The following is a 21,649-nucleotide window of genomic DNA, read 5'->3' on the forward strand; positions in this document are numbered from 1 at the left end:
AGTGGTGACTTGGAACACTTTTCTAATAATTTAGTTGTGAATTTCTAAACCTCAGAAACTTGTATAGCTCCACCATAAAATTAAGATAAATCATAAAATTATTTAAATGATTCAATCAGAAAAAGTAATGAAATCTGCATACCTCTCAAAAAGATATACCATCCATATTAAACAAATTGTAAATAGTTAACAGATATTTTAATTATAAGATTTTAAAGCCTTTGATAGAAGAAATCCCAAGGATTTCAGTGGAATTATTGATGAAGTATCCCATTAATCATTAATATTAATGGTACTGCAAACTGGGATTTTGATGATTATCTATATAGCATAAGTAGAAAATGGAACTTTCAACTCAGTTAATTTCTGCTTTTCTTGTTTTGCCCAAACTTTCCAGAGAACATGTCCAAAACCTAGACACACATAATTTAGGGACAGAATAAAATAACTTCTCAAAAGGCTATGAGAAAATAAGAAATTTGCATTTGACTGTCAAGGTAAAACTGGAGCAGATGTCTCTCTTCTTCATGGGGACTGTTCTGAGAGCTCACAGGCTTGCTTGGAGTAAGTGCCAAAGATCAATTTCTGGTCCTGCAGTGACCACTCATCTTCTTGCAAAGTAGCATTCAAGCCATTTGCTGTCAAACAGGAATGTACAGAAGGGATGCAGATGATTCAATATGTCCTCATTGAGCATGAATTGTAAAGTCTGTTTGAGATAAAACGGTAAGAAAACATCATTGATAATAGATCATAAAAGGGTAAAAACAGAATTAATTTTTGGTCCAAGGTTAGTATTTTATGAAGCATTTTTCTTATTGCAAGCATTTCCTTCTTATCATCCACTTTGAGCTGAGCCTTTTCTCTGGGTGTGCTGGAACGATAGATAGGAGTGATCCTTTAGATAAATAGAGGGAGCAGAATGGATCACACAGCTGTGAGAAGTTTGTGAATATGAGGCTGTGGAGACCTGGACTAATGACTGATGTCTGCTCACACAGACAGCAGCTACTGAATCACAGGTTACTCAACAGCCTTAACGTGCAGGGATCACTTCTGATAGTAGGAAGAGATAACAGGGAAGAAACCCTGTCTAGAACTCTGGAAACATTCAAAGGCAACTTTGCAGAGTCTTTGCCTGTGATTTCCACACACATTAAAAGGCATACAGCAGCAGCCTTTGCTCTGTAGCAAGAGTGGGAGCCAGTAAATCACACCTAGTCCTGAAATCACTCCCAAAATGCAGCTGCAGTAGTCTATGACAGGAAGACAGGAAGCGGCTTTGGAAGACTTTGGTTCCTTGGTTGTTCGAAGGATCACAGCCTAAACAGCATCATCCCTTAATCAAAGCACTGGTGTAGATTTCTGGCCATCAATCTTTTCACTTTTCACACTTGGTAATGAGCTCCTAATTTTATTGTTGTTCCTTCCAATTCCTTATTTTGGGGCTCATGCCTTCATTGCAACCCCTCCCATTCCAGCCAAGAAAGGTGACCTCTAGACCTCAGTTTCTATATGGTGGTAGGTTCAAGCTGTATGACTCTGAGGAAACTGAGCATTTTAGGAGAGTATAATTTCAGTCTGAATCACTGGGCTAGCCACTTGTAGGAACTGAACTGCTGGGTCAATGGACCAGCAAAAAGTAACCCTATTGTGTATTGAATTACATTGTATTGTGGGGTCATTTTATTTGTGAGCCAAACTTGAAGTTCAGCCAATAAATGTGCCTAGCATTTGACTGAGAGAACTATTCAGTATGAACATGTGCACAGTGACTTCTTCAGGGTTGGAGCATCTTCGTGATTATGCACCACCCCAGTGCTGCAGATCTTTGGGTAGATGGTTTTGTTGTTTCTTCATTGGATGTAGCTTATTATGATCTCCTTTGCTTTAATGAAATCTGTAAACATAATCATTTTAAGGCATTTTGCTGTTATTTTTACAAGGAAATATCTCCACCCCTCTGTCTGTTTTGATCAAAGCCTGAGCCCTCTTGTGGCCTAATGTTATGTTCTTCTTGTCACTGCAGGTTACATACAGTGATCTGAAACATAATGGTGGTTTTCAGAAAGGTAAGTCTTATTCTTCACTGTGATTTGCTGACTAGCCTGAGGCCCAGAGAAAATTACCTTAACATCATGGTCCATCTCAGAAAGAGTGTAGCAATAATCAAGTATCAACAAGGTATAAAATAATATCAATCTAAACTAGAAAGGCAGAGGTGTCTCGCCTAGCCTGGCTGTGCTAATGCTGAGCTGGTGACCTCTGTCACAAGGTGTGGCACTGAAACTGCACAGATTACCACTGAAGTTTTATTCAACGCAAATTGAGAGCTGTTATTCTGTAACATTCTTCATAACCTTGTGCAATGTTTATAGATGCTTTACACTATGGTTGTTTGGTTTTAAACGTAAGCCCATAAAGTATTTTTAGAGGAAAAATAAATGATTTTTCAGTAAAAAACCCAAAACTTTGACAGTAAATGCTACAGTATGTAATGAAAGTTGTATACAAGAAGACACTCAGCTAGAAAGCCAGTTCCTCAGCACGTGTGAATATGAACTACCCATTGAAGAGCTGACCTACAGCTCTGTTCAATTTTCATTCCAACCATCACAGTAAAGATGTATTAGTGCCTGGAGCAAGAGAAGGTATTCCTGGGGGCTTGGGATAGGGGAATATAACCAGGACATTAGCACAGGCAACACCAAGATTCTGCTCATTCCTAGGAGAGGGCAGCCGCAGCTCACACCTTCCTCCAGTGACAGCAGAGCAGTTCTTGCTTGCTTGCTCTGCAGAGAGGCAGGATGTTGCCATGCCGCTGGAAATGTGAAGAGAGGAGCTGGGCTGGACAAAGAATGCTTTTTTTTTTTTTTTCCAAAGAGAATTCATGGATGCACTGATGTTTCTAAGTGATTTCAGCTATAGCAGAAAGAATATATCTAAAATCTCTTGCAAAAGAGCCCTCTACGTTTCCAGGCATCTAGTCTGTATGTTTGTTTGTTTGTTCTTGTCTATGTTTTCAAACATCTCTTCTGAAAGGATACCATAGCTAATGTGAGGCTGCCACGGCACTTTATCAGCATTCACTGTGCCCCCGCCCCCCCAGTCTCTAGGAAGTAGTGGAGCTGAGTAATTGCTCTCCTTGTAAAAGGTGTTGCCTCATTTCCTCTTGTGAGACAGCCGGGTTTGATGATGTACAAAGTCATGTTCCAGGTCAGCTGTGGAGCTGGGAGTAGAACCCAGAGGTCCCAATACTATAACTGTTAGCCTGTGAGCAGTAAGAACTTATCCGGTTAAACACTGCTAAAGAAATCAAATCACTAAAAAATTAAGACTAAGAGATATATGCCTGTGAGCTACATGGCATCAAGTATGTCACTGTACTTGACAATAGCTTTTCTTCTCCCCTCCAGGGTGATCATGTGTGGCTGGACACTCAACCAAACAGTGAATTTAATGTCCCTATTGGGGCAGTTGTGAAGGACTCTGACTCAGGACGGATTTTGCTGGAGGATGATGAAGGCAAGGTGGGCTAAGATAACATGAAATTTAAAAGTAAAAAGATGAGCATGAAATTTAAAAGTACAAAGTACAAAAGAGTGGCCCTATTGGGTCAGACCAAAGCTTCATCTAGCCAAATGGTCTCACTTTGACAATGTCTGGTAGGATATGCTGAAAGAAAGAATATAAAAAGGCAAGTATAGGGTGATAGCCCAGTATCCCCAGGTCCCAGCACTGTGAAGATTTAGAGCTTCCTGAGCTAGAAGTTATAACTACATAGTTAAGAAAAGTAAATGGTGAGGCTCCAATCCCTAAATTTGTTGGAGCTTTAGGTGAAATCATGATCCCGCTAAAGTCAGCTGGGGTTTCATCCATACCTCAGACAATGTTGTGGCTGTGACAACCTGACAGAACTGCGCTCCAAACAATGCTAAATTTGGTGATGTCCAGATCACAGCTGAAAGGCTTCACCCAGTGTTTTAAATCATCTGGTCCTAGGGAGCAGCAAACCAGTTAATTTTTGTAGTTTTGTCAGCTGTTAGAACATGCTGGTTTGAGCATGGATTATACTGAAACTCACTCTGGTCTAACATGGCTCTCCGTTGTTTGCCTCTGAGCAACAGCATAACACATAAAGCTGATGCCTTGCCTTTTTCAGGAACACTGGATCACGGCTCGGAACATGCACATGGTGCACCTGATGCACCCCTCCTCTGTCCAGGGGGTGGAAGATATGATCTGCCTCGGGGATCTCCATGAAGCAGGCATGGTGCACAACCTCCTCATCCGCCACCAGGAGCACAAAATCTATGTGAGTGCCAAGGTCACCATGCATAGTACTTTCAGGAACGACATCTGCTACACATTTAGTGGAATGACTTGAGCAGCCTGCAAGCCTTTCATACATGGGGCACTCTGCTTCCTTTACTGATTGAAGGTGCCAAGGAGACACAACATAGTTTTTTCTCTTCTTTCGAGTACTTTGGCTGTGAAGAGAGCTAATAGCAGTCTCTGGAATCAGAGATATGTGTAGGTAGTGATCCTTCTTATGTTCTCCTAGAGTGATCATTTCCACCAGTGACTGACCGTTAGCTAAATCCAGCCCATGTTACAGCTTAGGGCTGTTATTACCTGCAGCTGTCACACACGATCAATCTACTTGTGACATGATTTGGATTGTCCTCCAATGCAAGTCAAAGTTTACTTGATTTTGATGCCGTAAAATAGATAAAGAATAAATCTGGATATTTAGGACACCTGGTTTTATTTCTTGTCCATTACAGGTTTTATGTGTGACTGAGCAATTTGGCATTTTTATTTTCTTTATTCCTTGGTTCCCAGTTTGTAATATGATAACAATATTTAGATTTTTTCCATGCTTTGTCTCCCATGTTATATACATTTTAGGGGAGGAGCTCCCTCTTACAATACAGATGTGGTGATGTTTGGTGTAAACAAGGACTGATTTTACAGATGCTGCAGTTGTAACTACCAAGATGTCTGTAGTAGACTCTAGTAGTCTGCAGTTGTCTTATGTAGAAGTTCTTGAACAATATTACTGCTTTGCATTTCCTCAGCCTTCAACAGCCTCCTTCATTTTGATGGTGCTGTTGTTTACAAATATTACTAAATGATTGTATGAATAACACAACCATAACTTTGCCCATTAGCAAAGTTCAGCTACATCTGCACTAGAACACAAAAGCAGCTTAACAAAACACTACAGAACATCTTGTGATAACACATAAAAATGCCATTGGACTTTCTTGTGCTTTAGCTTGAGACAATGAACTGAGCTGTGATTTGGCAAGGAGATTATAGCTAGCATTCTTCCTTTTGCAAAAACCTCCATATCCTGGGATATTTAATAGCAGTTTATAGTGAGGAACCAGGCTCTCAGCCTCACCTAAGTGCTGCTATGGATCTCCCAGGCTTCCCTCCTGCCTCTGTTAGATTTATACTGCAAGTGGCTTTGGTTGTGTTCTTGCTTGCAGGTTTGCTGCTAGATGTAATGCTCATAACTGTTTTCCAGACTTACACAGGATCAATCCTGGTAGCAGTGAATCCATACCAGCTGCTGCCCCTCTACACAGGTGATCAGATCAGACTGTACTGTAACAGGAGGATTGGAGAGCTACCACCTCATGTCTTTGCCATCGCAGACAACTGTTATTTCAATATGAAGAGGAATAAGAGAGACCAGTGCTGTGTGATCAGGTGACTGGACTCAGAGAGATGAGTAGCAGAAACCAAGCCTGGCATGTTTTTGGGGCAGCTTTGTGGACACAGGAGACCTTCCAAATGGAAGGGCACAGATAAGACTAGAGACAACAGAAAGGAAATATTTTTCCCCCTGCTACTTCATTTTCATTTAGGGCTGCAAAAGGAAGAACACAAGCAAGGGATTTCTGAAGTCCATTGTCTTCCCCCAGAATCTTTGAGTGTGGTGATACATTCTGCACATGGTCACTACATATAGAAACATAAAATAAGAGCCTGTGTGATGTAAGGCTATCTTTTACCTTGGGGACATGATACTTATATTACATGTATTTTCTGAGAATAGAGATTTCCTGGAGAGAAACAACCTCTGCTAAGTAGAAGACGAAAGGAAGCTTTCTTTGTCCTATAAACTCATAACATGTATCCATTTTCTGTTAATCATCAGTGTGAAGAATCAGATCATCTCATTGCAATAATATCTGATTATAGCTGAGGCAACTCAGTTGATGTGCTAAGACTAGCATTGAAAATCTGGTAATGCATTAAAGAAGAAAAGCAAGTGGTCATTTAATTTGCACTGGTACAGAATGTCTTCCATGGATTTGCATGTTTTTAATCAGTGGGAGAATTTAGTCCTCAGCTTGAGTCTAAAAAACAACTTAAATTTTAGCAGATAAGATGATGAAAGACTAAGATTCTCCAGCCCTCCATGAAAGACAGTCTGATCTGCTGTTCACAAGTTAAAAAAAAAGCAGGATTTTTCTTTTTTAACTTGGTCTGCCATTTTGCCACCCTAGCAAAAAAAGAAGAAAGGAAACCTGTAATGATCTTGTTTCTTACTGCAGCGGAGAATCTGGAGCTGGGAAGACTGAAAGTACAAAGCTAATATTACAGTTTTTGGCAGCTGTCAGTGGCCAGCATTCCTGGATAGAGCAGCAAATCCTAGAGGCCAACCCCATTCTGGAAGGTGGGTTACTTAGTAAACATGCCTGATTTACCACCTTTAGCTCAGGATTTTTGTAACAGGATAAAAAAATTCCGAAAAAGATCTGTGAACGATTGTATTTGCATAACTGCTAAAAACCCTGAAATGCTGGTGATGCAGGGTAGAGGTTCTCTATACTTTTCTGCCAGGTCCCCATGAAGTCCATAGCAGCTCCCACGCTGTAGGAGGAGGTGCCACTATAGTATGTAACCCGGAACTACCGGGAGAACAGGAGTCCTTGGGAAGGCAGAGCCCAAGGTAAAGACCCCTGGTTTAGCATTTGCACTAGATACTAGCAAAGTGACTGGCCAAGCATGGATGTATCTATAGGGGAGCTCCCTGAGACACCCATCTTTCTCTGTAGAGGGATCAAATGTGTTCCCAGTAAGCCCTTCTGGAGGTCTTCAGACGTGCTCAGCTCTCTTGGGTGGCCAGATGTATGCCGCATTTGGATCATTTGAATATGTCTTTTAGGATCCAGTTATCTGGATGCACAGTATGCCTGCCTCTCACTTTAGGAGGTAGCCTGAGACCAGACATTCTTCAATGCATGTCAGCACTGTCATTTGGAACACAACATGTAAAATACTAGCAGCAAAAAAGGAGGGCATGAAAAAATAGACTTGATGTTCATTAACTTCAATAATCCAGATACTATCTCTGTCCCTTGCCAATCAGCTTTTGGAAACGCCAAGACAATTCGAAATGACAATTCAAGCCGCTTCGGGAAATACATTGATATTCACTTCAACCAAAATGGTGTGATAGAAGGAGCCCGGATAGAACAGTTTCTTCTGGAGAAGTCCCGGGTTTGCCGGCAGGTGAGGGCACTGGCAGATGCACATTCTGCCTGCTCCTTGTGTTAACAAGGTTATGTTGATAAGGCTATCTGTTGGCCTGTTTCTTTCTTTCAGGCTCCAGAGGAGAGGAACTATCACATCTTCTACTGCATGCTGATGGGGATGAATACAGAGCAGAAAAAGATGCTGAATCTGGGCACTGCTTCAGAGTACACTTACCTCACTATGGTAATAGTCTCTGCTTTCTTCTCCATTATCCCTCTGCCATTTGCTTCTCTCAGGGAGCAATTACAATCAATAGGAGCTACAGATGGGTAGTTACCAAATATGAACAGTCTTTTCCTTAGAGTACCAGAAGCAATAACACCAAAAGTGCTGTGAGCCTCAGTTACAGAGACTTACTGTAATGTCCACCAGTGGGAAGCAGCTGATGGCAGTTTAAAGCTTTCTATAAGACTCAAGAAACATTAAGGACATCTTAAAGCAGGTCGGAAATATCCCCCACTTTCACAGGCACTCAGATTTCAGATTAATGCAAGGGATCTCATGCCAGGAATACTTTTATGTATACCTTAGGGGAAAATGAATAAGCAGAAACAGTGCCGAGAATCCTAGTCTTTATATCTGATAAATCTTATATACACATAATGCGGGAAGCTGGCATTCAATCTAACCTCCAACAGCTGATGTTAATGTCCCTGTCTGGGTTTATGTTGCCATAGTGGTAGGAGATGTTCATAGGTGAGATTTTTGAAAATAGGTAGTTGGTTTGTTTAGGGCATGAAAGCCATCGTGAAAATCCTGTGCTTTAGCCTGTGCAAACACCTTATACTAAATATGTCAGCTGGTTTGATTTGGGCTGTTCTACAGCCGTGGAAAAAATGGGCCTGAGTCCTGCCTCTGCTGAAGTTAATGGGAGCTGGACATCTAGTTTCAGAGGAAATTAAATCAAGCCTCTAAAGCTGTTTTTGAAGTGTCAAAAGTAAAACCATTAAAGTTGCTGGAGATTTTTTCAAATGTAATGTATTCAAAATAGTAGCGATCTTGTGGCCAGAGCTGATTGAGTGCAATTCACACATTGGCCACTCAATGAAAAGGTCTGAAGTTCCCTGAGTTAGCAGTAGGGCAGTATAATACAGAGACAGGAGGATTAGATATTAGATTAAAGGAGAATGTATCCATGGTTCAGGTCAGCTCTTGGCACAAGCTGGCATGTTTACATGTCTAGGAATACTTCATTTTTGTAATCATCACACTATATAGTCAGTAATAGCAGGGATAAAAAAGGCATTTTCTCACCTCCATTAGGGCTGAAAATAGTTTCTATCATGAGCAGCATCCTATGACCCTCTGTGCACACTTTGTTGAGGTTATACTGAGGCTGCCTAGGATGCTTCCATCTGCCTTCCACTTGAACCTAGTATTCTTATTTTGAGGTTTACCTTCTAAAACTGATCTAATCCTACTTGCTTTAATTTGGGATTAGGGCTCTTAACTGTCCATTGACAAGGCAGAGGGAGGAAACCAAAGAAAGAGGCATGGCCTTGTAAGTGTGGGTAACCTTGTCAAAGTTTCCTGTCCTATACTCCAGAGCAGCCTTCCCCTCAGCTTTTCCTTTTGGCTTCCACAGCATGCAGTTCAGTCCTGGAGAAATGTGTTATTTAGCCCTCTGCTAATGGGTTCTTCTTGAGAGTAGAGACAAGGGAAGAAACAGCCATGGGAAGAGCACGTAGAATGTCTAAATAGGTTTTCACCTCGCATCTTGTAGCAAGTGGCCCCCAGGGTATCCACATTGTGTACATGGGTTTGTCAGCCTGCAGGTCCTTTCTTCCTTGTATAGGTACCAGGAGGATTTTCCTTACCTGTGGGTATGGTGTCTTGCAGGGCAACTGCATGTCCTGCGATGGCCGGAATGATGCAAAGGATTATGCCCACATCCGCTCAGCTATGAAGATACTCATGTTCTCAGATTCTGAGCACTGGGACATCAGCAAACTGCTGGCTGCGATCCTGCACCTAGGGAATGTAGAGTTTGAAGGTAAACTCAGCATTGTCTGTGCTTGGCCTTTCCTCAGACTTGATGGTAAAGGCCGCCTAAGGGTGCTGCCTGCTTCCATCTGTACAGATCAGGTTGTGCTGTGCTGCCCTGTCTAAACAGGTGAACAGGGTTAGACAGGCAGGCAGAGAAGCGCAATGAAATTCTGATTTGTGACTCCACTGCCTAGTGTTTTGAAAACCTTCATCTTATTATTTTGTCATGCTGTCAGGTTTCCATGGTTATAAATAGGCCCTTATCACACAAACTTAAACAACAGACAATATAATGCCATGTTACATTTGCTGATTGTTTTGCTATGCAAGCCAGAGGACACAGAGGCAGTTGAGTGATGTTTGCTGTGGAGATGATAGCAGTCATTCTCCTGGCTAGGTCTGGTGAACACTCACCTGCGTAAGTGCACTTCTGGTACGGCACAGGCGCAGTGTGAGACACCCACCATTGGCATGCCAGCAGTTCTTACATTTTAGAAAAGGACTCCTCACTTTGTCATACAGAGGGCCCAATACAGTGATGCAAGGTGGATTCTTTGGAGTAATGCGGGCTGCTAAAATGAGGGATTTCCCTCATTCCCTTTTGTTGTCTAAATTTCCCACAAGCCAGATACATGGAAAAAAATATTTTCAGAAACACATTTTCTGAAGTTATACACCACTTCCCCAGATCCCCAGTAGCTACTAAAATTAATAACCTTGTCAGTTTTGCTGCTATTTTTAGCTGATGCTCTGGAGTTGTGAGGGCCTTGTGCATCCCAGGATCCCTGGGTGAAATCAGGACCCTCTTTAGTAAAATCATAAAATCTGGGAGTTTTAAAAGAGAACTTACTGCCTTGCCACATTCACAGAGCTACAGGGTTACAGAAATACAGCTCCAATAACAGCACAGCCCTACACAATAGCAGAAATTGTTCACCCTGAGATTGACTGTTTCCTCATTGTAGCGGCTGTGTACGACAACTTGGACTGCTCTGATGTGATGGACTCACCACACTTTTCAATCGCAAGCAAATTGCTTGAGGTAATGGTCTCTCATCTTCTACTATTTCTCTCCTTCACCCTTGCTCCCTGAGCATACTGACAAAGCGTATCTCTGTGGAATGTTTATGTATGGATGCACATATAAGGGGCATGTCCCCTTCTTCCTGCTGACACTCAAGTGATGCTGTTGCAGATGTCTCTCTGAGCTAGGAGATTTTTAACTGGGACAGCAGACCACCTATGAACGCTGCTGGACAGGCAGTTTGTCATGGCCCTCTTCCTGAGACAGACTTTGCTGGATCTTCTTTATCTACCTGGAATGATGAGGTTGCATGACTGTTCCTCCAGGTGGACTCCAGTGAACTGCAGAACAGCCTCACAAACCTCTCCATCATTGTGCGAGGAGAAAGTGTGTCCAGGCCTCTGAATGTAGTTCAAGCTGCAGATGGGAGGGATGCCTTTGTGAAGGTACCAGTGCTTACGTCTTCTCTGTTTAAAGCTTGGGGATGCTTTCAGAGCTGTCTTACTGGTTGAGGAGCCTTATGTGGCAAACATTCACCCAGAGCGCTCCAGTCCCTCATAGTTTTCAGACATAGTTTGACAGTATCGTAACAGCACAATAGCAAGCAGTAATGTCCAAAGACTGTAATGATGGGCCCTAATTCCTCTTTAATTTTTTTCTCAGGGTATATATGGACGGATTTTTCTGTGGATAGTGAACAAGATCAACTCAGCCATTTTCAACCCAGCTTCTCAGAAGCCTAAAGACAGGCATCAGTCCATTGGGCTGTTGGACATTTTTGGGTTTGAAAACTTCAGCAACAATAGGTAGGAGGCTCCAAATTCATTTCCACTGGCAAGGTGAAAAGCAGCTGATGTAAAGGGAAAGAATGAAAAAAACGACAGACACGTGGTCTTTCATTATCATCCTGATTCTTGGAAAAGCAGTGAAATTTCTATCACTGAATTTTCTCAATGATGATCACACACATATTACATTTTTCTTAGTCTTGGTGATATTTCTGCCTCCTTCCCCAGCCTTCATTTTGGTGCAGCCATTGCACATGTCTATTCCAAAACCTCAGGAATTTTCTCAGAAGAGGTGGCTAGGAAGCTGCTATGAGCAGACAGCCACTCTGTGAGGATGTAGTATGTCCCTAGGTCTCTGTAGCAAACTTTCGTGCTCCCTAGTATTTTTTACAACGTCTCTTGGGATACATTTTGCATATAGTACAAAGGAGGCCGTATTGTGTTTCCCATTTCAGCTCATGCTTCCATCTTGCTCAGTGTTTTCCTGTCCTTTTTTTGAGGCTGCTTCATTTCTCTATTCTTAAGGACAGGTCAGCAAAATACCTGATCGGTATACCACTGTAACACTGCTACATCTTCTACTAGTGGTTTCAGTCCCAAAGCACCATTTCCATTTGTCCTTCTCTACAGGGGCAGCAATTCTCTCCATTGTATGGTGCCATATCGTCCGTCAGTGCTCCACAAACCAAACCATCAGCACATATTCTGCAGTCTTTTCCAATCCATTTCAACTGATATGTCTTGCTTGCTTTCAACAAGATAATATTCCTCACTGACTTTTGGAACATGATCTAGGATCTGTTCAGCCCATCTTCTATGTTTTGCGTTCTTTCCTATTATTTTATGCTGTTCCCAAAGGCTGCAAACCACATGGGGCCTCACTGTGGTGAGCACTCCACAGCCACACACATTGTGCCACCACAATTACCAAGTAATGAAACTCAGGTGCAGCATTAACAAGTAACTAACAAAATAAGTGGTAGTGCCAGTGCAAGGAAAAACATGTCACACGTTCACACAGTCAATCTGTTTTCAAAGTTATATGTTCCCCTTTATCTCTAGAGTTTCTTGAAACACATACAAGATCTTTCCTTGCTTACTCAGCCACACTCAATCATCAGTTGGCTCATTTCTGCTTATCTTTGTCATGGCTGAAGATGCATCCCTTATATTGCTAAGATTGGCAACATGCAGTGGTGGTGAGCATTAACACTGTGGAATATAGCAGTAGTATATCTGGATATGTGTATAATACAGAGAGTAAACAAATAACCATAGGCCAGTGTAGCACTGCCAAAGGATGACCATGGGTTCCCATCCTATCCTCCTCCAGCTTTGAGCAGCTCTGCATTAACATTGCCAATGAGCACCTTCAGCAGTTCTTCGTGCACCATGTCTTCAAGCTGGAGCAAGAGGAATACCTTGCAGAGCACATTGCCTGGAATAACATTGACTTCACTGATAACCGCCAAGCACTGGAAATCATCGCACTCAAGCCTATGAATATCATCTCTCTCATTGATGAAGAGAGCAAGTTCCCAAAGGTAAATTTCTGGTTTCACTTGTAATGCCTGGCTTTGCACATAGCTCACGGGTAGTGCTTGCCTTTACACACAGAAAAGCGCAAAAGTTGCTTTTGGATGCATTAGGAGAGGCAATGACTTCCCAACATAGATATTTCTTTTAAATTAGCTCACTATACAAATGCTTCACTCTCTGCAGGAATGTGCTCTTCCTGGTCCCTCACTGTTGAAACTCTTACAGCTATTCCAGACAGAGAAGGAAGGAGTGCGGATCATTTTACAAGGGCTTCTTAGGAAATCTTTGAATTCACATACCGTTCGAGTATTGTTCTGCTGTTGGTCTGGGATGCAGCTTTCTCTTTCTTCTCCTGGAAGAGAGAAAAGCCCTAAACCACAAGGCTTTACGCTCTGGTGGTGTGTTCTGTGCTGATGCTTGAGAGAAGGGTCTGTGTAAAAGGGAAGACACTTGTGACACTACCTTTCTCCAGATCTGCTACACAAATAAGGGACAGAATTTGAGCTTTTGTTATCTCTGAGCACCACTTCTATTTGTTTGCTGAGCATAGGCCAGTGCTGGGGGGAATCTGTTTAACTGTCCTTTTTTGCCTTTATTTCTAGGGCACAGATGCCACCATGCTCATCAAAATCAATTCACTCCATGGCAAAAGTAAAGTCTACATCCCACCTAAGAGTGTCCATGACACCAAGTTTGGCATCAACCACTTTGCTGGTGTTGTCTTTTATGAATCAAAAGGTAAGCTTATCTCTGCTGGATACAGAGGGTGAAGAGAAGGGCAGGACCTGCCCTGGATGTGTGGCGCTCCAGGGTAATGTTGATCTGAAGTCAGATCAGGAGGTCAGGAGGACTACTCTAATCTGCAGGTTACTGTAAATAAAGTGGATTTTAATTAGACAGAGTGGCACTAGAGCCAGCAGTCTGTTGAGGTGACAAGCTGATTTTGTTTCCATCCTATAGATTTCCTGGAGAAAAATCGGGACACGCTGAGTGCTAATGTAATGCAAGTGGTTCATTCCTCCAAAAACAAATTCCTGAGAGAGATTTTCCAGGTGGAAACAACCCCACCTAGTCTGGGACGTGGCACCATCCGGCATCTTGGAGCTGACCAGGTCTACAAGGTTGGCTTACTGGCACTGGGTTGCAGAAAGAACTTGTTTCTCCTCTCTTCCATAAGGCTCTGGCTGTTCTTGTCTTCCTCTTTCTTTTGCACTCTCTCTGCAAATCCCTATCCCTTTCATTCAACCCATTTCTGCAAAGGAGTCTGCAGGAAAAGTCAGGGTCTGGTGTTCATGCTTTAAACAAGTGTAATGTCAGCCCTGTCTCCCAAGACTGCATCCCTGGACATCTGTGTAACTGTGGCTGCAGCCTGTCACAGAAGCAGGAGTTGTGCTACCTCCCCACTTGTTGTCATCACCTGGATGGGTTTGCTTTGTGTCTGCCTGGGCATCCATACTGCAGCCACATTGCCAGGATGGGTTTAAATTAGTAGGAGGAAACTATTCTTGGAACAGAACAAGGCACCAACCAGAGACCCCTCTGCAAAGTCAGTACCTGTCCAGAAGCCAGCAGGTAAACTGCTGCCATGCTGCACATGTACCAGTCTGCTAGGACCATAACACCAAGGGGTCTGACTGGGCAACTGGCAGGTGGGTCCTGGCCCTTTTGTTCTTGCAGAGGGCTGAGAGGCTAGCACAAAGGAGCAAATAGCGGTGCTGTCACAGAAAGATACTCTATCTCCTGCTCCCACCGACACCTGTAGACATTCTCACTGCCCTGCGTATTGCTGCAACTTTAGCTCTCCCTCCTGGCCCAGAGGTTTTGTGACAAAGTTCATGATAGCTAATTATCACAGAATCATCTGTGCCTAGTGGTGTAGGAAGCCTTGTCCTGTGCCTAGTGAAAATGAGGTTGTAAAGCACAGTGGACTGGAAACAGCGTCGGGCAGAGTTCAAATTCTCTATCCTGACATGACTTTCACCTACCTTGATTTCTGAGCATTTAACTATGCAGTGCCATCATTGTGTGAAGGTACTTTTGGTTTTAATGTTTATATCTTTGAGTTTTCCTGCCAGGGTAAAGAACAAACAGTCAGCTTGTTACCTTACCTGTTATCTCTCTGTTCTCCTGGCATTGTTTTCTGATCCTGTCCTTTCTTCCTCAGTCTGTATCCCAATATGGCTTTCTGCTGTCCAGAACATCTGGCCATGGACAGGTAAACATCCTGGGGAAAAAGAATATCAGAAGTGGTACAAGCAGCAACAGAACTGGCTTAGCATCTGTTAAATGCTATGAATACCTTCAGATTAAATATCAGGTCTATCTACATTGCTTTAATGCACTAATGGTTTTTGTCTCTATAAACAAGGTTGTGTTATTAAAAAAAACCTTTCCCTACATTTAGAAAGTACAGCAGCATGTCAAGAAAGGAGATATGAAATGTAGGCTACTGCCCATTTCAAAATGCACAGAAGTTAGCTGAAATACTCTTATTAATTTCAAATAGGTTGGGGCACCTTTGGGAAGCCTAAGAAGCAGGCTACAGAAAAGAATAGTGAATGAAATGCCAGAAAAAATTTTGCTGTCTTGAGGTCTCAGAGTTACTCTCCTGACACACCAGGGGAGAAAAGTCATCACAATCTCAACAACAAATTCAACTTTAGCAATGTTGTATATGTGAGATCATGAGGGAATGGGCTTCAGACTTGTGTGTCCATCCCACTGATTTACTGATACAGCAGAAAGGCCTCTAAGATCTGGGAGTGCAAATTAATTTTAACTCTTAACAGCTTAAACATGTATATGCTGTCATCGTATCTACTTCAAACAGATGCTTGCAAGCCCTTAGGTACATCAGAGCTGCTATGAGTCATTCCCAGGAATTGTTTTCCAAAGGCATGAGTGTTTGGTCGCTGGAGGGCAGCATTGCCCTATAGCTAAAGCAGAAATGGCAACCGGAGTGTTAAAAAGTGCAGTTTTTAACTTAAGAACTAGCAGAATGAGGTACCGTCAAGACCGTGGAATTGAGGGGAGCCACTGGACTTTAAATTATTTACTTGGGAAAAAAACCCAGAAAACCCACAACCCATCAAAACTCCCAAAACAAACAAACTAGTTGTATTGTGCTGCAATGATGCCTGTATGTAAAAAGCCAGTGGAGTTCTTTTGTTATTCAGAATCTGCACTGCTGTCACCATAATTTAATGTGCCTTTAAAATGTAAGAGGAGTAGAAGCTTAGGCCTATTGTGATGATCTGTGTGAAAAAGACATAGGTGGAACTGTGCTTTCAGAGAAGCTGGGCAAGTCAGGAGCTAAATGCAGCCAAGTGCAATCCCTCTGGGGTTACACTATCACAACTGAGAACAAAATTCAACCCAGGAGCAGTGAGACATAAAGCACTTTATATGCAGCCATAAATGAAGTAGCTCTTACCTTATCCTCCAGTAAAAGTTTGCCTTGTTACTGCTTACTGTAGTATTAATGAGAAAGATGATCAGTCATTCCAATCACTACGGAATAAGCTGTTCTGCTTTAGCATTCTTGTCTAGGTATGAGATGGCAGCAAAATGTCTGGTCTGGAGGTTATTATTGTTTTGGGAGTGGCTGTTTCTCACCAAGTTTTCAGGCACACACTCATGAGTAGCTTTGCACCCAGGCCCTACATGAAGTGCAGCCTTGGCTGGAAGAGACAGGTCTGTGTGGGCTCCTGTGGCTGGAATTGCTTCCAACGCAGCCACCCCTGCTGCTACAACTTAGTGCCCAAGTAGGTGAAAGAGCTCAGTGGGGTTTCTTCGCAAGGACAAACCCAAATTAATAAGATGCAGATGGCCAATTTAGCTCCTGCGTAGGTATATATATATTTTTTCTGGCAGTTGTGCGATATGTTACATTGTACAAAAAATACAAAGATTTATTTATTGGCCCTCTGACAGTGAATGATGTAGCAGTCAGCATGTGCTTACTCTTCCCAGGGCGTGGATACCACCAAACGTCTCTCCACTCTGGGAGGACAGTTCAAGCAATCCCTGGAAAAACTAATGAAAATCCTTGAGCAGTGCCAGCCATACTTCATTCGCTGCATCAAGCCAAATGACTACAAGAAACCACTGGTAATGTTTTAACAATACAAGGTCTTTACTTCAGTAAACTTTTTAATGAGAAAAAGCTGTCATTTGCTGTGTAGTATTTTATATCTGTACTTTAGCCAAGAATGGCTGGAATAGTGCAATAAAAAGAGTGGTAGGATACACAAAGATCTCTAAAAGCATCATAGAGTAATAGATAGCAAAAAAAAGCACACAGGCGTATTCCTGAGAGGAGTTGTAAAAGCCTTTCCTGTAAAGATAAAGAAAAAACTGGAGAGTTTCTAGCACCTCAACAAGGGGACAAATGAAAAACATGAGGCTCCAACAATGACCACACTATGAAATAGCCTGTGAGGGAACAGGAGAGCTGTCGGTGTTTGAGAGAGGAGTGATATGGCCTAATTCGACACTACAGGAGGGGAGGATTGAGTTTGTCATTAAGAGACTTGGCCAGAACTCAGGAGATCACAACCCAGTTCTATACTAAAACCTTGTATGGTGTTGGTCAAGCAAGTTAATTTTTAAAGTACTGCATGTGGCTTAGTGAGCCTATTTTTAATCTGTACTATGAGAAACTAGCAGCACACATGCTGTGCTTTGCATGGCTGTGCCCAAAGGGCCTAAGTTGCTACTGCAGTTATTCACACCTGCAAAATTATATGAACAATTTATCGTTCATCTGAAATTGCAGTTCTAGAATTTAAAATGGTTGCTAAAGCCAGACTGAAGTTAATGGGCTGTTTCCACTGCTGATAAACACAAATTTGAAGACCCTTTGGGGTGACTTGTTTATGCCTGTAATGAATTAATTTAGTGCACTAAATAAATAAGAAGTACAACTAAAAAAATCATAGTAGGGCATTTTGCAGGCACTCTGAGATTGGAGATTAATAGATGTGTTCTGAGGAATGCTGCACATGTAGCTTCTTTCAGTGCTAAATCTCCTCATTGTCTGATTTCCCTTTCAGTTGTTCGACCGGGAGCTGTGTATCAAACAGCTGCGATATTCCGGGATGATGGAGACCATTCAGATCAGGAAAGCTGGCTACCCAATTCGCTACAGCTTTGAGGAGTTCTTTGAGAGATACAGAGTTCTCCTGCCATGGTCTCTTCGAGAACAGGTGTGTAAGCAAAGACTTGGTTTATGGCTAATATAACTTTTCCTTATGAGGCTTTGGTCTTTCCCACAGTAGAAATTTCTTGGATTGTTGCTGGCACAGCTGAGAGAGCTGTCATCACAGGAACTGTAGCTAAATACTTACATACTTACTTGGACCTTAGCCGAAACAGTAGAGGTGCTTTTGGGTCCAGCTGTCCTTGGCCTGCTCCACACAGACATCCCAGGCCTTGTGGCATCGCCATTGCCCTCAGATGTTTCTTTTCTGTAATCACATACTTCTGAGATCTCTGACATCCTCCTCGCACTTGAACTCTGGAATGTTTGGCCATGCAGCCATGTTCCTCCTTTTCTTGAACATTTGAAGTGAACCACTTTCATTCATTACACTGTCAGCCCAGAGGTCTGCAAGACCTCATCTGTTTCCGTTCTTTGCCCTTTGAAATGCAGGGCAATAGATCCTTATGTAGTACAGCTGCTGTATTTCACAACCAAGCCCTAACATGATGATGCTTTTGCACATCAGCTGAAGAATGATGCTCGACAGAGCTGTATCAGCATCTCTGAAGCAGTGCTGGGCAAGGATGAAAGCTGGCAAGCTGGAAAGACCAAGATCTTCCTTAAAGTAAGTAAAAAGGGCAGTTTATTGTCTCTTCTCCTGAAAAACTGGGTGCTTCATGGTGTAGCTTGACCTGCTTGTGCAAGAGTGGTGACCCAGAAGGTCTGGGTTCTCTTACAGACTCTTGAATCTGAGGCTGTATCTGTGTTCCTGAAGGCAAGTCATTTAATGGACACAGCTCGGTGTAGGAGAGGCTGATTCTGTTCCTATGCTCCAGTGTCACATCTGAAACAGCACAGTGCAATGTATTGGTCTCTGCTTAAGCCTTGAGCATAAAAAAGAACTGGATACCAGCGCACTGTTGCAGGGGACCTCCTTGCCCATAGCATACCCCCAGGTTAAAACAGTCTAACTGCAGGGCAGATTCTTTGCTTGTTTATGGCCATAGCCAGACATGGTGTGGTGAGGTGGTATGCACTCTTCCTACTGCAGCTCCATAAATGCGTTTTAATCACAGCTTGCACTACATCATACTGGGTTTGGGCCTCTTTCAGACCATGCGTCCAGTTTTCAGAAGCTGTGGGAGTGTCTGCTCAGCTGGCATATCCACACTTTCTTTTAACAGGATCATCATGATACAGTATTGGAGCTGCAACGCCAAAATATACTCACAGATAAGGTTCTTCTTATCCAGAAGGTGATGAGAGGATTGAAGGACAGGTCAGTGATTTTACAGAAGGGAATTTGCTTTGGTTTGAATTAGTAATCTTTGTGGTCCAGTTTAACACACTCTGTGAAGGATTTTTGAGTATGAAATGTATCAATCCATATCTTCCACTGCCACTAAACTCAGTGCTCATCATGTAACAGTGCACAGTGCCTCTATGCAGATTTTACACAAAGATTTGTTCTGGCTCCTTTTCTTTATTTTCATGATGCTTTTCAAAATGCAGCGCTGTGGCACATGCAGCTTGTATGAAGAGGAAGGGTGGAAGGAGGATTTACACTTAATGTTTTTAGTAAACAGTAGGCATCTGAAAAGCAGGAAATCCCCATGGAATCTGTCCTTTTAGAGCTACAAGAACTCTCTTATTTAGGATGCTTCTTTGATACAAGACAGAAAAGAATCAGATAGAAACTAATTAGTCCTTCTCTTTGCCAAAGATGCACGCTTCTTGCATTTTGTCTGGTTTCCGAAATATCTTCAGAAGTTAAATATAGTCACTGTCAAGTAAATGTTTGTCCTCAATAAATGCTTTACGTCATGATTTGTACTTATTAATCTTGTATCCCCCAACCAGAACCATGATATAGGCCTGAATCCTGGTATTGGTTTAGAAATATTGCTGACAGTAGAGAAGCAAGAACTAAAAAACATGACACAATGACGCAAAACTTCCCCCCCTTTTTTTTTTTCAAACTCTGCCTGCTATCTACCAGAGTATCACCTCTCCCTAAAAGCCTCACCTCACTTTTATTTTTAAACCATCAGAGCTATTTGCCCCTTCTGACAGCCACAGTGTGACAGCTTTTACCATGGGAAGTTCGTCTTGCTCAGATGGGCTCCTAGTCCTGGCAGTTAGGACACTGGGGAGCAAGTGGTCATCAGATGGGGGAGTTAACTTACCCAGGCTTGATGCGAGGGCATTTTCAGTTCTTACAGAGCTCTCCTACCACAGCAATGAATTTGGTCTGAAGTTGCTATGAGTATTTTTGCAGCATTAAGGGCAAAATCAGCTCAGATGTATCAAGGTGGATTAGTAATGCTTCTACCTCATCCTTTCTAATAGCAAATGGATAGCAAAGCAAATAGGAAAACACTTTGTAAGCTCAACTGATTCATGGTGCTGCTTCACTTGCAGAATGAGCTGAGCCTAGATGGAATCTCCTAAGGCCTTTATTTACAGAAAAGGTCAGGCAAAACAGCCTATTCTGGCCTTTCCATCAGCATGGAGAACATGTAAGTGGACAAAATGTTTGAGTGAGGATAATTTTGAAGCATATGGTGCAAAAGTATCTGACCAGACTATATTTCTGCTGCAGCATAATACTTTTCTTGGGCTACTCAGAAGCAGGAAGAACAGCCCTCGCTGAGCTTCAAACTTGCCCTGGCAAGATGTCTACTAGTAATTGAGTGAGTTAGTTTGACAATAGCTTTCCTGGCTCTTGTGTTCCTAGACAGCAGACAAGGCTGAGATCAGACTCTAGACATCCCATAGAAGGAAAAAATCTGCCACCTTATTCTTTACTATTATCATAAGAAGCAGCAGAAATAACCTATTGTTTGTCACCTCACTGTCTGTCTGCTTAGGAAGCAGTTTCTGAAACAGAAGAAGTCTGCTGTAGCCATTCAGTCAGCCTGGCGAGGCTACTGCTGCCGGAAGGATTTCAGAATGGTAAGATGCAGGTGTATATATATATATATACATATTTTTAATACATACATATATATATATGTATTTGTATATGTGTTTATATACTGTGCCCTGCCAGACTGAGTGGAGTATTAGGAATGAAGATATTCACAGCCAAAGGGAGGAAGGGCAAGATGGCAGGGTATAAAGAAGGGTGTAAAGTCCAAAGAGGGCTCTGGGACCTCTCAGGACTTGCTGAACCTGTGACAACTAACCTCTGGCATGCCTGGCTCTGGCAACCTGACATATGAGTGATCCCAAACTTCTTCTAGTCAGGAGTCCAAGATTAGCATTTGCGCATCACCACCGTGCTGTGAGCAAAGTGTCTTCCACGGCTGTTACAGGAAAACTGGGAATCTGTAAAAAATTACCAGAAAAGTCATTATATTGATCTCACATTATTAAAAATATTGGCCAATGGTGGGTTTTCTCAGTGAGGAAAGCTACACCATATTTGGGGCACTCATATATTGTGTATTCGTGTGGCAGGGATTATTATTAATATACCCCAGACATCTCATTTGCAAGGGGCAGGAGGAGAAACTGCCCCTTTCAGTTAGAAACATTTTCTGTTCTGCA

At 42.4% G+C, this 21,649-nt stretch overlaps 1 protein-coding gene across 2 annotated transcripts in view; it reads left to right on the forward strand.

Annotated features, from left to right (window-relative positions):
* Positions 1 to 2,054: 2,054 nt before the first annotated feature.
* MYO7B (myosin VIIB) overlaps positions 2,055 to 21,649 on the forward strand; it is a 46,517-nt gene continuing 26,922 nt past the window's right edge. For both annotated transcript variants that reach the window (XM_086468022.1, XM_086468023.1), the window contains exons 1-20: positions 2,055 to 2,072; positions 3,417 to 3,530; positions 4,163 to 4,315; positions 5,537 to 5,721; positions 6,573 to 6,694; positions 7,391 to 7,533; positions 7,627 to 7,740; positions 9,397 to 9,550; positions 10,509 to 10,585; positions 10,894 to 11,013; positions 11,231 to 11,373; positions 12,689 to 12,899; positions 13,497 to 13,632; positions 13,855 to 14,015; positions 15,059 to 15,109; positions 16,867 to 17,004; positions 17,949 to 18,101; positions 18,624 to 18,722; positions 19,282 to 19,376; positions 20,968 to 21,052. In XM_086468022.1, the coding sequence (XP_086324148.1) occupies positions 2,055 to 2,072; positions 3,417 to 3,530; positions 4,163 to 4,315; positions 5,537 to 5,721; positions 6,573 to 6,694; positions 7,391 to 7,533; positions 7,627 to 7,740; positions 9,397 to 9,550; positions 10,509 to 10,585; positions 10,894 to 11,013; positions 11,231 to 11,373; positions 12,689 to 12,899; positions 13,497 to 13,632; positions 13,855 to 14,015; positions 15,059 to 15,109; positions 16,867 to 17,004; positions 17,949 to 18,101; positions 18,624 to 18,722; positions 19,282 to 19,376; positions 20,968 to 21,052 (2,472 nt within the window). The remainder of the gene's footprint in view (positions 2,073 to 3,416; positions 3,531 to 4,162; positions 4,316 to 5,536; positions 5,722 to 6,572; positions 6,695 to 7,390; positions 7,534 to 7,626; positions 7,741 to 9,396; positions 9,551 to 10,508; positions 10,586 to 10,893; positions 11,014 to 11,230; positions 11,374 to 12,688; positions 12,900 to 13,496; positions 13,633 to 13,854; positions 14,016 to 15,058; positions 15,110 to 16,866; positions 17,005 to 17,948; positions 18,102 to 18,623; positions 18,723 to 19,281; positions 19,377 to 20,967; positions 21,053 to 21,649) is intronic.

Source organism: Leptosomus discolor, chromosome 7 (genome assembly GCF_034619465.1).
Source record: "Leptosomus discolor isolate bLepDis1 chromosome 7, bLepDis1.hap2, whole genome shotgun sequence".
Taxonomy (NCBI): Eukaryota; Metazoa; Chordata; class Aves; order Leptosomiformes; family Leptosomidae; genus Leptosomus; species Leptosomus discolor.